The sequence below is a fragment of the Muntiacus reevesi genome, chromosome 4 (assembly GCF_963930625.1).
Source record: "Muntiacus reevesi chromosome 4, mMunRee1.1, whole genome shotgun sequence".
In the NCBI taxonomy this organism is placed as follows: domain Eukaryota; kingdom Metazoa; phylum Chordata; class Mammalia; order Artiodactyla; family Cervidae; genus Muntiacus; species Muntiacus reevesi.
The window spans coordinates 40,384,711-40,399,946 of NC_089252.1; the positions used below are offsets into that span (position 1 = coordinate 40,384,711).

General features: G+C 43.8%; 1 protein-coding gene across 3 annotated transcripts in view; it reads right to left on the reverse strand.

The window, feature by feature from the left end:
* PIEZO2 (piezo type mechanosensitive ion channel component 2) overlaps positions 1-15,236 on the reverse strand; it is a 246,335-nt gene that overhangs the window by 110,818 nt on the left and 120,281 nt on the right. For all 3 annotated transcript variants that reach the window (XR_010662900.1, XM_065932593.1, XM_065932591.1), the window contains exon 5: positions 2,367-2,529. Coding sequence is in view for 2 of the 3 variants with exons in the window: in XM_065932593.1 (XP_065788665.1) it covers positions 2,367-2,529 (163 nt within the window). In the remaining variant the exon portion in view is untranslated. The remainder of the gene's footprint in view (positions 1-2,366; positions 2,530-15,236) is intronic.

Here is a 15,236-nt window from a genome sequence, read left to right on the forward strand (position 1 = left end):
AGGCTCAAACAAATTTAACCTAGAGGGAACTCAACTTTATAGTAATGATATTTAACATTTTCAATATTAAGGGTTTTTCTGGTGAGTGAGACAGTGAAGAATTTGCCTGCAGTGCAGGAGACCCAGGTTCAATATCTGGGTTGAGAAGATCCCCTGGAGGAAGGCATGGCAACCCACTCCAGTATTCTTGCCTGGAGAATTCCATGGACAGAGGAGCCTGGCAGGCTACAGTACATGGAGTTGCAAAGAGTTGGACATGACTGAGTGACTAATGCTTTCACACTTTCATTTTCAAAGCTCCCCCAAAATAATGCTTAGAGAATCTACCCCTCTTTATCATTAAATAATGTAATCAATAATATATAGGGTGCAGATATTTAAACAAATTTCAAATGGGAGAGAGGTATCACGAGCCCATCTTCGAGAACAGAGGGGAATCAGGAAGGAAACGTGATTTTAGTATCAGTCAGTGACGTCGTGTCTCTTCTTCACCAGATGGGTGACCTTGACCTAACATCCCTTATCTTCTGTAGTCAGTGCAGGTTCTCCTAATTTTATGGCAAAACAGTGTTTGAACTGGAGACAGAAGTTCTTTCTGTAGGAAGCTTTGTAATTCAGTCATGGTTGTCCGTTACCAATGGCAAGGAAGGAAGTCCTTTACTGAGTGAGCTGGCCTCAAATACACCCTCCAACTTATCTTTCTCTCATTCTAAGAGGCTTTAAATTTGACATTTTTGCGATTGTTCTACTTCCTTTCAAACTGGAGAAGAGCAGAGGGAGGCAAGCAGGTGGCCCTTTATTAAGTCCTCAGGACAATCTCCACTTTGCAGAAGAAGAAAGAGGATAAACAATTTTCCCAACATCACACAGCTTCCAAGTCTGACTTCAGAGTCCACTCAGTTCACAGTAACTATCCCTTACCCTCCATCTATAATATGAGGAGAACTGAAAACAAATCTTGCCTTATAAAAAATAATAATGAAAAGTCCTAAGTCTGGAGAGCTTGAGCTAATTGATTTATTTTCACTGAATCTGGAAAAAACAGGGTGATTGTTTAAGCCAGATGATTTTTCAAAACTGTAAATACTATAAAAGAAATTTCAAATGTAAAAGCAGAGGTTAAAATTTTAAATTCTGTCTTAACCAGAAGAAAAAGCACCTTCATAGTTCTATCTATTTCTAGGACACTGACAAATGTTGTACAGTTTGTGAACTTGAATGCAAGAGATAGGTAGTTATGACCTTGCTGTAATGGTTTTTTACACCATGTACCATTTTTAACATTTACCTTAAAAACAGCAGAATATGCATATGCCACAGGATTATATATTTTTTACTCACAAGGATTTTAGGCAATAACATAATTTCTAGTCTGCAGAGGTTTATGGAATCATATTTACTCTTTCTTCATTGTTGTATTCTAATAAATATCAAGGTAAAATGCTGTTCATTTGTGAAGCACACACATTATCTGCCATAACTGAGAACTTTCTGTCTTTGATGCCATCGTGGTTACCATTCTCAATATCAGTAATTTCAACTAACTTCAGTTTTATAGGTTTAATTTCCTACCAAAGCTTATGAATGAAACATTCAGTACTTAAAAGTATCTTGGGTCAAATGTCCAAATACAGTCTTTTAAGGATTTTTTTTCCCCTGTAAATTTTATCTTTCAATTACCAGATCAATTACTTTTTAAGTCACTGTTACCTAGACTTATATGAGAAAGTGCAGTTATTAGAACAAACAAGTCAGGGACAGAGTAACAGCTGTCTCCCGCTTCCATTCGCCACGGAGTGAAATCTGACATGTCCCCTGATCCGGCTAAAAATTCACAAATGTTTTATTCATTCTTACACTTTTCCAAATGCATGTATTTTTTTCTCTGCAGTACTTTAAAAAATACCTCGATAGAGGCATGCAGATTTAACCACTGCCTGAGGATGGCAGGGTGCACAGACTCGAAGCTTCCTTCAAGGTAGAATTACTTTTTTTTTTTCCTCTGACAACTGCCAGGTGTTCCTTCTCTAAGAACGTTGCAGTAACTAAGTATCTAGGCCAGGGGCCATGACATCGACTTGAAAGGTTCCCAGTGTGAGCTAAGGGCGGATGGTAATGAAGAGACACCAGGTCAGGCCCAGGCCCTTAGGGTTAATGCGTCTCACAGGGCAGCCCTCACGTCCCCGGACTTGTTTCCTCGTGGCCGATTGTGGGTGAGAAAGCGCATGCGTGAGGACCACACGAGGTGTGCAAAGCAACCACCCAGCATAGCAGGGCATGAAGCACTGTGCGCGCCTCACTGTTCACTGTCACAACCTACAAAGCCCCCGAAATCAAAGCAGGAAGAGGCCCAGACTCAGACTTACCGACTCTTCGTTCTCAAACTCCGGGTTACACTGCGTGGCCTCTTCGGCCACTGGCTTCTGAACAATGTTCCTACAGACCAGCCAGATGGTCAGGCTGGCGATGAACATGCCTACGTCAGGCACAAACACTCGGATCCCATTGCCAGCGTCGGCTCCCTTTAAGCTATGGAGGGAACAAAAGGGAGGAGGAAATTCAGTTGTTTTGATGTTGCAATGGTTAAACCATCACAGAGTATGCATGAATACATCACAGAGTATGTATGTATGAATCACAGAGTATGTTCGAATCTTCTTAAGATTCAAAGAATGCTCAGTTTCTGCCTGGAAGGTATCAGAAAGCTTTTCTCTGACTCCAGTCTTTCACAATCTACTAAGACTCAGGAAGATTTCAGGGAATTTCAGAAATAGCATGAAGAACCTGAAACCAACTCTCACTCCTAAAACGTACTGATGAACTAAATTGTTATTAAATATGCCACGTGTCCAGGACAGAGACAGGTGTTTGTAATCCGGTGGATGTACACAAGCAGCCCTGGAAGTAAATCCAAGTTTAGAGGGAAAACAGAAGAGACATTAAAGCCATCCTTGAACAGGGACCCTTCATTACTTTGAATGCTGAGTTGATTTTGTTTTCCATCTTGTTCCAAAAAAAGGCAGGTCATTAACAGAGAGCTCAGAAGATTTGGTCCCAATGTCAGCAGGACCTGGTGGCTGTGTTTCACTGGGACCTTCCCCTCATCCTGTGCTCCCCCCTGCCCCAAAGAGATAACACTGTTCGTCTTCTTTATCACACAGGACTCAAATGAAAGTAACCCAATGTGTATCAGAGCTAAAACTTGTTTAGGGAAAAGCAGCAGAATATATGAAGTTATGTCATGTGAAGATACATATTTTTAAAATACACTTTATGTGATGAAATATATAGTCATCTACATTGAATACATGATGTATTTGGGTAAAAACATAATCAATAGCAAGACCTCTATCACCTAGAAATAACCATGTTGACATTTTAGTGAATTAAAAAAATCATATGATATTGCTTCTATGTGGAATCTAAAAAAATGACACGAACTATTTACAAAACAGAAATAGACTCACAGACAAAGAAAACAAACTTCTGGCTACTAAAGGGGAAAGGTGAGGGGGAGGGATAAATTAGGAACTTGGGATGAACATATACACAGCACTGTATATAAAATAGATAAACAACAAGACCTATTGTATAGCACAGGGAACTCTACTCAATAGTTTGGAAACTATAAGAAACTACTATATATGCAATCTTAGAGTTAACAAAACTAGCCTCATACTTTATTGCTTTTGAAAATAATTTGTTCATTTAATACATCACTCACATCTTCACAACTCCCTGAAGATTTTTAAACCTTTACCACACTCACGGTCAGATAGTAGCTACTTAACTAGTCCACTACTGTTGCACCTTTAGAATATTACCATTTATTAGTTACCATAAAATGAATGTAACTCAAGTCTTCATTAACTGAAGAGTCTCGTAATCCAGGATCTTCTAGGAAAAATTCCTCAGACCAGTCTGACTGGCTTTTTACAAAAACAGTCTGGACAAGGACCTCCCCATTAGAAGCCTAGGTTTTATACACGACTCTAATCTTCTTTGAACAGAGAAACATGGAAGTGATGAGACATCCCTTTACCTCCATATATAAAACACATGTGGTCGTGTGAGAGATTTTAAAAAATGGCAAATTTCTTGCATTTGGGCTAAAAGTAAGAGAAATCAAATAGGAAAACTTCATCCAAACGTATAATACTGTGAAAACTTCATCCAGACTTTACAATTACTTATAAAATTCATAATCCAAATCCATAATGAGGAAATCTGATGATTGATTTCATCATAAGAAAACTGTAGAGGTTTTGCCTACTTTGCAAGTACACCTAACATGATCAGACAGAGCAAAGGAGGATTCATATCATCAGAACGAGAATTCCGAGATCAAGGAGACAGGCCAGGAGATGAAGGCCAGGCTGGACGGGGAGGTGTTTCCTGGGTGGGGCTGAGGTCGGGGGAGCCGGCAGTCCCTCCCGAGTGGATTTGGGGGATAAATTACTGCAGCTCTTTTGCGGAAAACAAACTGACCATGACATTTTATGAGAAGCACAAACCAAGCCCACTGGAGGGAGAGTTCTCTGAGGAACGTACCCAGAGTCCCACCCGGCGCAGTGGACCCAGGAGCCAGCTGTGCCTGCACCCCCCCTGCCTCCAACCCCAACCTGCACTCTGTACATGGCTCTCATTTGCAAACAGTGGCTTCAAGTCAACAGCTTCAGCTTTGTGCTCCTAGGTCCCCAAGGAGACACTCGATCACCCACAAACCTGAAGAGAGTAAATGAACCCCAATTGCAAAGCAATTACTCCCCAGCCATGACAGAATGCGGCTCCCAGAACCAGGACTGGGCTGTGGTCCAGCTCAGAGTGGAATCTGTCAGCCACGGAGGTGCCAACCTGTTACCTGCTACTGTCGCCCGAGCTCACAAAGCAGCACATTCAGAGATCTGCCAGCCCACGGGCTCCAGGAGCCTCCAGAAGACGACAGCGCGGGCCGTGGACAATGACCAGGTCAGAGACCACTTGACACCTCCCATGGGGACCATATTATCACTACAGTCTCCATCTTCGCTGGCTAGACCAGAGTCTACTGAAGCACATTCATCAGAGTGCTAGTCCTCAGAAATACTGTGAATTAAAGCAAAACATGACCAAAAAAAGAAAAAAAACTGCCTCTGGTAAAATAGTTAGACAATCACAGCAGTTATTATTATAGTGAAGAACTTGAGAAGTTCTGTAGAAAAACAATAAATTGGAGTTTATGTAAACCTCTGAGCTTCCCAGGTGGCTCAGCGGGTAAAGAACCCACTCACAACACAGGAGACACTGGAATCATAGGTTCCATCCTGGGGTCAGGAAGATCCCCTGGAGAAGGATATGGCAACCCACTCCAGTATTGTTGCCTGGAGAATCCCATGGACAGAGAAGCCTGGTGGACTACAGTCCATATGGTCTCAAAAGAGTCGGACACAACTAAAGCAACTGAGCTTGCAAGCAAATCTCTGCTTCCCAAATTTACCTAAGCACAAACCATTTCTTAAAGTTTTATCTAAAATCTATTACATTTTAGATAAATGTACTACTATTACACACAGTAGCTTGTGCCCAAGCTACTGCTCATGGCACAGGTTTTAGAAAACGCTGAGCTGGAGTCTCTTCACTGGTCTAGATTTTTGATCACAATGAATGAATACTTTGGAAATTGTACTTAGATGTAATTAATACTCATATATTTGGTTTTGAATAAGCCCCTAATAACTACAGTGCCTTTCTTAGGGATTGGAATGAAAACTGACCTTTTCCAGTCCTGTGGCCACTGCTGAGTTTTCCAAATTTGCTGGCATATTGAGTGCAGCACTTTCACAGCATCATCTTTCAGGATTTGAAATAGCTCAACTGGAATTCCATTACATCCACTAGCTTTGTTCGTAGTGATGCTTTCTAAGGCCTACTTGACTTCACATTCCAGGATGTCTGGCTCTAGGTGAGTGGTCCCACCATCGTGATTAACTGAGTCATGAAGATCTTTTTTGTACAGTTCTTCTGTGTATTCTTGCCATCTCTTCTTAATATCTTCTGCTTCTGTTAGGTCCATACCATTTCTGTCCTTTATCGAGCCCATCTTTGCCTGAAATGTTCCCTTGATATCTCTAATTTTCTTGAAGAGATCTCCATCTTTCCCATTCTGTTGTTTTCCTCTATTTCTTTGCATTGATCACTGAGGAAGGCTTTCTTATCTCTCCTGGCTATTCTTTGGAACTCTGCATTCAAATGCAGAGTTCTCATTCCAATCCCTAAGAAAGGCAATCCCAGAGAATGCTCAAACTACCAAACGATTGCACTCATCTCACACGCTAAAGTAATGCTCAAAATTCTCCAAGCCAGGTTTCAGCAATACGTGAACTGAGAACTTCCAGATGTTCAAGCTGGTTTTATTTATTTATTTTTTTTGTGTGTAATAAAGTTTTATTAAAGTATAAAGGAGATAGAGAAAGTTTCTGACATAGGCATCAGAAGGGGGCAAAAGAGTACCCCCTTTGCTAGTGTTAGCAATGGAGTTATATACTCTCCAATGAATCCAAAGAATGTCTGGAGGTTGCAAAGACCTCACCAGACCCACTCCCATAATTTACATTTTAAGATAACAGAGTTGGCTAGAAGGTTTAATCCAAAGATTGTCCTCAGGCAGGATATACATCCTTTATGGGAGTAGGTCAAGCTGGTTTTAGAAAAGGCAGAGGAACCAGAGATCAAATTGCCAATATTCGCTGGATCATCGAAAAAGCAAGAGAGTTCCAGAAAAACATCTATTTCTGCTTTATTGACTATGCCAAAGCCTTCGACTGTGTGGATCACAATAAACTGTGGAAAATTCTGAAAGAGATGGGAATACCAGACCACCTGACCTGCCTCTTGAGAAACCTGTATGCAGGTCAGAAAGCAACAGTTAGAACTGGGCATGGAACAACAGACTGGTTCCAAATAGGAAAAGGAGTATGTCAAGGCTGTATATTGTCACCCTGCTTATTTAACTTATGTGCAGAGTACATCATGAGAAATGCTGGGCTGGAAGAAGCACACGCTGGTATCAAGATTGCTGGGAGAAATATCAATAACCTCAGATATGCAGATGACACCACCTTTATAGCAGAGAGTGAAGAGGAACTGAAACGCCTCTTGATGAAAGTGAAAGAGGAGAGTGAAAAAGTTGACTTAAAGCTTAACATTCAGAAAACTAAGATCATGGCATCTGGTCCCACCACCTTATGGGAAATAGATGGGGAGACAGTGGAAACAGTGTCAGATTATTTTTTGGGACTCCAAAATCACTGTGGATGGTGACTGCAGCCATGAAATTAAAAGACGCATACTCCTTGGAAGGAAAGTTATGACCAACCTACATAACATATTAAAAAGCAGAGACATTACTTTGCCAACAAAGTAATGGTCAAGGGTATGGTTTTTTCAGTGGTCATGTATGGATGTGAGAGTTGGACTGTGAAGAAAGCTGAGCGCCAAAAAATTGATGCTTTTGAACTGTGGTGTTGGAGAAGACTCTTGAGAGTCCCTTGGACTGCAAGGAGATCCAACCAGTCCATCCTGAAGAGGATCAGTCCTGGGTGATCACTGGACGGACTGATGCTGAAGCTGAAACTCTAATACTTTGGCCACCTCATGCAAAGAGCTGACTCATTGGAAAAGACCCTGATGCTGGGAGGGATTGGGAGCAGGAGGAGAAGGGGATGACAGAGGATGAGATGGCTGGATGGCATCACCGACTCGATGGGCATGAGTTTGAGTAAACTCCGGGAGTTGGTGATGGACAGGGAGGCCTGGCGTGCTGTGATTCATGGGGCTGCAAAGAGTCGGACTCGACTGAGCGACTGAACTGAACTGAACTACAGTGTCAGCAACACCTGATTTCTTTCCCTCATCCCCTCTCCCAGATGTCTCCTCCATCTCCCAAGTGTCCACCCCCTCTCCCAAGTGTCCACCTGCTCTTGGGACAGACTGAAAGACGCTACAATAGTGCACGACAATTCAAAAAGCTGCTCATTCGGTCCCAGCAGGTCCCCAAGACCATCTGCAGATACCCATCTTCCTATGAGATGTCTCTGCCCAGTGTCTGACCATATCTCCACACGTCTCCCTTCACCACCTCCTCTTCTGAATGACTGTCATTTTGCCTTGGGGTGTCCCCTCTTCCAACCAGGCCGAGCTGAACTTATAGAAACACAGTTTGGACTTGCTCACTGCACCAGCGATGATAAAGGTCTATATTCCCAAGTTCACCTACGAGGCCTCTGTATTGCAGACGTGTGTGCCTTGTCTCTTGCTAAGACTTCCTCGGACCTCAAATTCCAGCCATGCTGGCTGCACATCTAAGGACAGGCAAGCGTTTGTCCCTCTGAGTCAGAGTACGGTCTTCTCCCTGGGACCACAAAACCCTCCTCACACACACTTCCACGTCATCCTCATCAGTCAAGACTTACCTCCCTCATCTCCACCACAAAGCCCACCATCTGTTTCCTTTAGACCCCTAACACTTTATGTTGCTCACTTATATCCTATATAAGTGATATCCAAGAGGACTATATATATATATATATACACACACACACACACATATATATACAATATTTGTGTGTGTGTGTGTGTGTGTGTGTGTACATTTGGTATAGTGTATGCTCTGAATACAGGCTGGCAGAATTAATGCTATCTCCAAATATTTACTCTTTCTTTCCTATGACAATAGTTTGTGCAAAGTCCTGCTGAAGAATTAGATCAGGTGTCTGCCACAAAGATCCCCGTATTTCAGTTCAGGGAAGATAAAGCACAAAGGACGGGACAGTCACTAGTGTTTGTGGAGTGCCTGAGGACCGGAGGTTGATGAGTAGCATCTCAGTTCTTTGGATGTGAGTTAATGGTCACAATTGAAAACTATAAACCATTAAAAATATATATGCACTTTTTGCATACACCAGAGAAAACATTTCAAGAACAAGAACTATTAATTGTATCCAATGAACATGAAATGGCTTGATTTGGTCAGATTTTTTATTTATTCCAAAAATATTTATTATGCCTCTATTGAGTGCCAGGCCCTCTCCCTGAGCACGGAGTGTTGGTTATGAAAGTTTGTCTTAAACACAGAGATAAACCAGGAAGAGGTGTTGTGGCCAGGTCCTCCTTGCTGGACTCGGACTCTGGTGAAGCATCTGCACAACCAGAAGGGCTGAAGGGTTTGGAGCAAAGGACTCTCCACCATCACCATGGAACTGAGACCACAAACAAAGTCACAATCTGGTCTCAGGAAGTGGGGCTGGGAGGTGGCCTTGCCATGGTGAGGGTGAGGTGTGGTACGGACATGACAGGTCACCCTGGAAGCCACATGGGGTTTGTGCTTGAGAGAGGTCTTGGCTGGAGGGGCAGAGCAAGAGATTTTTTCTCATGTATGTTGGCTAAAGTCCATGGAGTAAGTCAGATGGTCCAGGGACTGCACAGAGTATAAATATTTACAGGAGGCTCTGTAAATGAATTGTCAGTGTTTATTTCAGAGCATTTAATAACAATTAAAATGCTTTAATAGTGTAATTAATTAATTTATTTTTGGTTGCACTGGGTCTTTGTTGCTGCATGGGTTTTGTCTAGTTTCAGAGATCAGGGGCTAGTCTCTAGTTGTGGTGGCCGGGCTTCTCATTGCTGTGGCTTCTCTTATTGGAGAGCACAGCCTCTAGGGTGAGTGGGCTTCAGTAGTTTTGGCTCCCAGGCTCTAGAGCACAGGTTCAGTAGTTGTGGTGCACAGGCTTAGTTGCTTCGCAGCCTGTGGGATCTTCCCAGATCAGGGACTGAAACCATGTCTCCATTGGCAGAATTGGCAAGCGGATTCTTATCCACAGAGCCACCAGGGAAGCCCAACAAATCAAATTTTATTTCAAGTAAATTCTGTGTTTGAAATCAGGCTGACCAGGTAATGCGTAGAAGCCCTATTCTAATAAATTAAGGAGATTGATGTATACATTTCCCCATAAAACGTTATCCTAGATCGCATGACTTTCCAGGCTCAGCTCAGTTACATTTTCCGTATAGAAAAGCACAAGCTAAACAACTTAAAACCTCATTTCTCTTCAACAGGCAGACACTTCCTCTCCAACCTGGTTACAGTCACACGATCCTATTTGTGCAGGGTGATTATTCCTCTTGGAAGGGAGTTTAGGAAGCTGGAAACTGGGGGAAAAACTCCTTATCCATCAAGAGGAGAGAAAATGTAGCCATAAAACACTGTGAATCAGTAAGTCAGTGCAAATGTACATGCAACCTGGATCTACACCAATAAACATGGAAGCATCTCACAAACATAATATTGAGAGAGAAAAAAAGAAGTAGCAAGCATACTGAATATTGATCACTTACGGCCTCACCCATAAAGAACTCCATGAAAGCGACAAACATGTTTCTGGACAGTCACCTGTGTTGCAGCACCTAGGTTTTTAACTTTGAAAGCTGGTTGGCATGCACAAAAGTGTATTTTTAATATTTCATATTATTTTTAAAAATTAGAAGTGTCATACTATTAAGAATTCCTCGTGTAGAACGTATCATGAAAATACAAAGTCGATTACCTGCCTGGAAAAGAAAATGACCAACTGCTACAGTGTCAGCCATGATTATAGTTGATCAAACTCAATTACCATCCTCCCATCCAAGTCCAGGGAAGCAGTGAGGCTAGGGTGGATATTCACGGGCAACCCACTTTGCTTTTGTAAGTCTCAGTTTCTCACCAACAAAACGACTTCTCAGAGTCTTCCCAACTGTCAGGTTTCATTTTGACTCAGAAAATTCAAAATAAAGAGGCAGGGAAATTGAGAAGGGGCCAGGAAAGAGGAAGAGTGTTGGAATTCCAGGTATGGCTGAAAGAAGAAGAGTGTTGGAATTTCGGGTAGGGCTGAAAAAGCAGACTTAGGAACAAAAACAAATGCTGTTACCTTCAGAAGCTGGAAAAGAACAACCCCATTCATGCCACTCCTTTGGGAGCCAGTCCTTTGGTTCCCAGAGTTGGTAGGAAGGTCAAATTCAATTGAATTCCAATAAAACAATTAAAATGCAAATGAGCATTATTTAGATGAATATGAACTACTGAGATGGTTGTACCTGGTCTTCTGGTGGTCTCTGGAGCCTAGGCACTGATGCTTGGTCACCGTCCCACAGCAGGGGAGCTGCACAGGGACAGGGCTGCCCCAGGGACCCTCCCCGAGTCTCATCAGGGCCCCACTTCAGCACAAGTGCAGACTGGTTCACCTCCTCTTTCTTCCGGGACCCCTCATTTCCCCAGCGGTGTCAACAGTTGTGCACAATCCAGCGCCTGAAATATAACCTTTGTCTCACACTCACTCCCTCCACCAGCCCACCCCATGGTGATCCTCTGATTGGTTTGCACGGCCCTGTGAACGACGAAACACAGGAGGTGAGTAAAATCTAGTCTACTCTCTCTGGAGCTGGGTGATTCACTCCAGGTGACTGGAAGACACAGTCTCAGGGTTCCCTCTGCTTGACCTGAACTGCAAAGATTTTGAGTCGAACCTGCACACGCATTTCTGTGATAAAGCAGGCCTCATGTGTCACTATGACAGCCCGCAAATGCCACGACATATAAGCGTCTGTCATCCCCGTGGGCCAGGGCACAGTGAGGCGGGCACGGACCTCCAGTCTCCCTCCTGGCTGAGCATCACCTGCAGCTCATGGCTTTCTCAGCTGCAGCCACGACTAACCAGTTTGTAATCAAATAAATGCAGCGGCACCAGCCAGCATTTCCTTTTTCATGAACGCAGCAAAGGAAGAGAGGAGTACACTGCATGCAGAAAGAGGAGATACTGCTTTGGAAACTGGATGTATTTGCACTGTATTTGGTCGTGGCATAAAGTGCACAGGTGTAGTCACAGTGAAAAAGAAAAAACTTCAGACTCACTATCTAGCACAGCTCGGTTCCATCAAACAGCTAGGGGGCAGTTGTGCCGAAGACAGATGGAGAAGAAACAGATCCTTCCTCCAAATCTCTTGGAGCCGAGTGTCTTGCAATGTTCATACTTTCCCAGATGTCAGGAAGGTGCCTCACCAGACGATGCTAACTGTGGCAGCAGGCTCGTGGGCAGTGCCTCCTCCCCCAGCACACACACCTCGTCCCTTCATACTCAATGCAGTGCTCTCCCCCCAGCTCCCAGGTCAGTTCAGGTCAGGTTTTTGCCACTGAGAAATCAAGCTAAAATACCAAGTGTTCAGAGCATACTGGAGTTTGAGATTGCAGGTGAAGGTTGAGGATCCATCCTCAACCACACCATAACAAATTAGAAGCACTAAGCTCTGAAACAAATCAAAATTGCTCAGGAATAAAATGTTAATCAAACAAATTAAAAAAAAAAACACCTCTGAATTTTTACCTGTCCAAAGATGCACCCTATGCTCAGTAAATCCAAGAAATGAAAATAAAAATTTGTGAAGCAAAAATTATAGTGTCTTGGCCCATACTGTGAACAGAATCGCCAAAGCATCTTTCTACATACACTTCTCTGTACGGCTAAAATGTGACTGAGTTTTCATGGTGTGTTCAGAAAGCACTTTGAGTAATTTAGGGCTCACTAACTAAAGAGGCTGAAGGCAGAGGACATAATCAAGGGACATATCACACAAATTTGTCCACACAAAGATCTGTAGGCAAAGGTTTAGAGCAGCTTCATTCATAATCACCAATAGCTGAAAACATGCCAAACACCTACCAGCTGCTCCCTGGATAATTTGCAGTGATCTATATAATGGAATACAATTTATAATGAAAGTAAGGATGCTTTCAACTTCTGTGGTTGAACCTAAGAAGTATTATGTTAAGCGAAAGAAGCCAGATATGAAAGGCACAAACTGTGAGTCCATTCACATGACAACCTGGAAAAGGTGAAACCAGAGAAAGAGAACTCTGATCAGTGATTGCTGGGGGTTGGGGGAGGAAAGGGATTGATGACAAAGGGGCCGAAGTAGACTTTCCAGAATGGTAAAAATATTATAAATCTTGAAATGGAGGTGATGACATGGCTGCCCAGGCTGTCAAAGTCATAGAATGACACACCTAAAAAGGGGAGAATTTCCCAGGCTATAAATTACACCCCAATAAACCTGATGAGGGAGAAACTGGAGAAATGCAGAGTGAGTGGCAAGGATAACCTGTGAGGAAATCCCAAATCTGAGACAATGTAATTGATGGATAAAGAAGCTTTGGTACGTGTACAGAGTGGAATATTACTCAGGCATAAAAAGGAATGAATTTGAGTCAGTTCTAATGAGGTAGATGAACTTAGAGCCTATTATAGAGTGAAGTAAGTCAGAAAGAGAAAAACAAATATCATGTGTCAGCGCATATATATGGAATCTAGAAAGATGGTACTGGTGAACCTAACTGCAGGGTAGCAGTGGAGACACAGACATAGAGAACAGACGGATGGACACACTGGGGGATGGAGGAGGTGGGAAAAAATGAGTAGAGTAGCTCTGAAACATATATACACTGCCGTGTGTAAAACAGACAGCCAATAGGAATCTGCTGTATAGCGCAGGGGGCTCGACCCAGTGCTCTGTGACACTCTGGATGGGGTGGGATGGGGTGGGGGGGGAGGGAGGGGACATATGTATATCGATGGTTGATTCTCATTGATATATGGCAGAAACCATCACAATATTGTAAAGCAATTATCCTCCAATTAGAAACATATAATTTTTTAAAAAAAGAAACGGCAGGAAAACCTAATAAGCACTTGATACAAATGCCCTGTATAAACCAGCTGCATCTATAAACATATAACTGCCGAAAACATACTGAATGGCAGAGAGGGTCCCAGGACATCTCCACATCCAGGAAGGAAGGTGGTCCCCAAGGTCCCTGAACATCTCTCCTCGGTATTTCCATGGAGCTGCTCCTTGGCCACTTCTCCCAGGGGACTTCCCCACGCAAACAATTTACGGCAGGGATAAAATTAACAACGCGGGTGCGGAGGAGATGGTTTCTTCTGCAAATCCCTGTGCTTGAAATTCTGGGAAATTATGTTTTAACAGTTCAAGACCTATTACAAAATCGCTGATTTATGAGATTGGAGCTAGGTTATTGGGAGACTTTCTTCTAAACACAGATTCGTTGTTTTTATAAATAAGCAAATAAAATAAACACTCCTAGAGTGAGCCGTGGCCACTGAGGTTTGCATGCCTGCAAATGTGAACAGTGCACGTTTCTGTCCTGTTCTCGGGAGGTGGGAGAGATTAAGAGCCCCAAGGATGCTCAGGCAGTTCCTACTCACGGTCCTCGGTCCCCTCTCAGGACCCTCCCTGTGCAAACACTGACCCCCAGGATCCACCACCACGAAGCCAGCCGCCCACACTGGGTCCCTAACACTCCAGCCCTGTTGCTGATGAACACAAGGCTGTCCCTGTTGACCTTGAGTGTTGGGGAGACCACTGAGAGTGGGTCAGCAGTTCAGGATAGGGCATGTCTTACCCATCTTTTCCACTCTCTCCATGTCCGACCCGCCACCCAGGTCTGCATGTATAAATGCCCCTTTCCTGACTTACACGAGAAATCATCATTTTTTTTATGGTAAAATTTTATAGTCGCACTGAATGTTTCCATAAGGGCTCATGTTTAGGCTGGAATGAGGTTCTCATCCTCCCAGGGCAGCTGAACGAGCCCTTCAGGGAAGTGCCTGCTATGTGCTGGGCCCTGGAGCTTCCTCCGGCACACAGCATGTTACTGTCCCATGTGTGTGGGTTCCACAATCCGGGCCCCTCCTTACTGGCAGGAAATTGCCTGAAGGACAGCTGAGTCTGGCCCTCCTTAGGGCGCCCACGTGGTTCCTCCTCCCCTCCCGGGGCCTCAGCCAGCTATTGTTTGTCCAGAGAGAATGTGTATCCAGAAACCTGGGGCTCCCCCGGCTTGTCCGGCAGAGAGCACCCGAACCTGGGGGGGCTGCCCCGTCCTACTACGGAGCCCCCACGGAACCGGGCTGGGTGGTACTGTGGTCACACAATGGGCAGCCTCCCGCCTGAGTGGGACTGGGGATGTGGGGCCTGCCTCAGGCGGTCAGAGTGGGAAACAGCCCTGGGACCCCAAGGCGGGGGCAGCACTTCCTCAGACCCTGTGCCTGGCAACAGAGGGAGTTGGCTTTGTTTGGTTTTATTTTTTTCCCTAAAAGTCACTTAGGCAACATGTGGATAAGGACACACAGCCCTCCAGGGGTGCAGGGGGC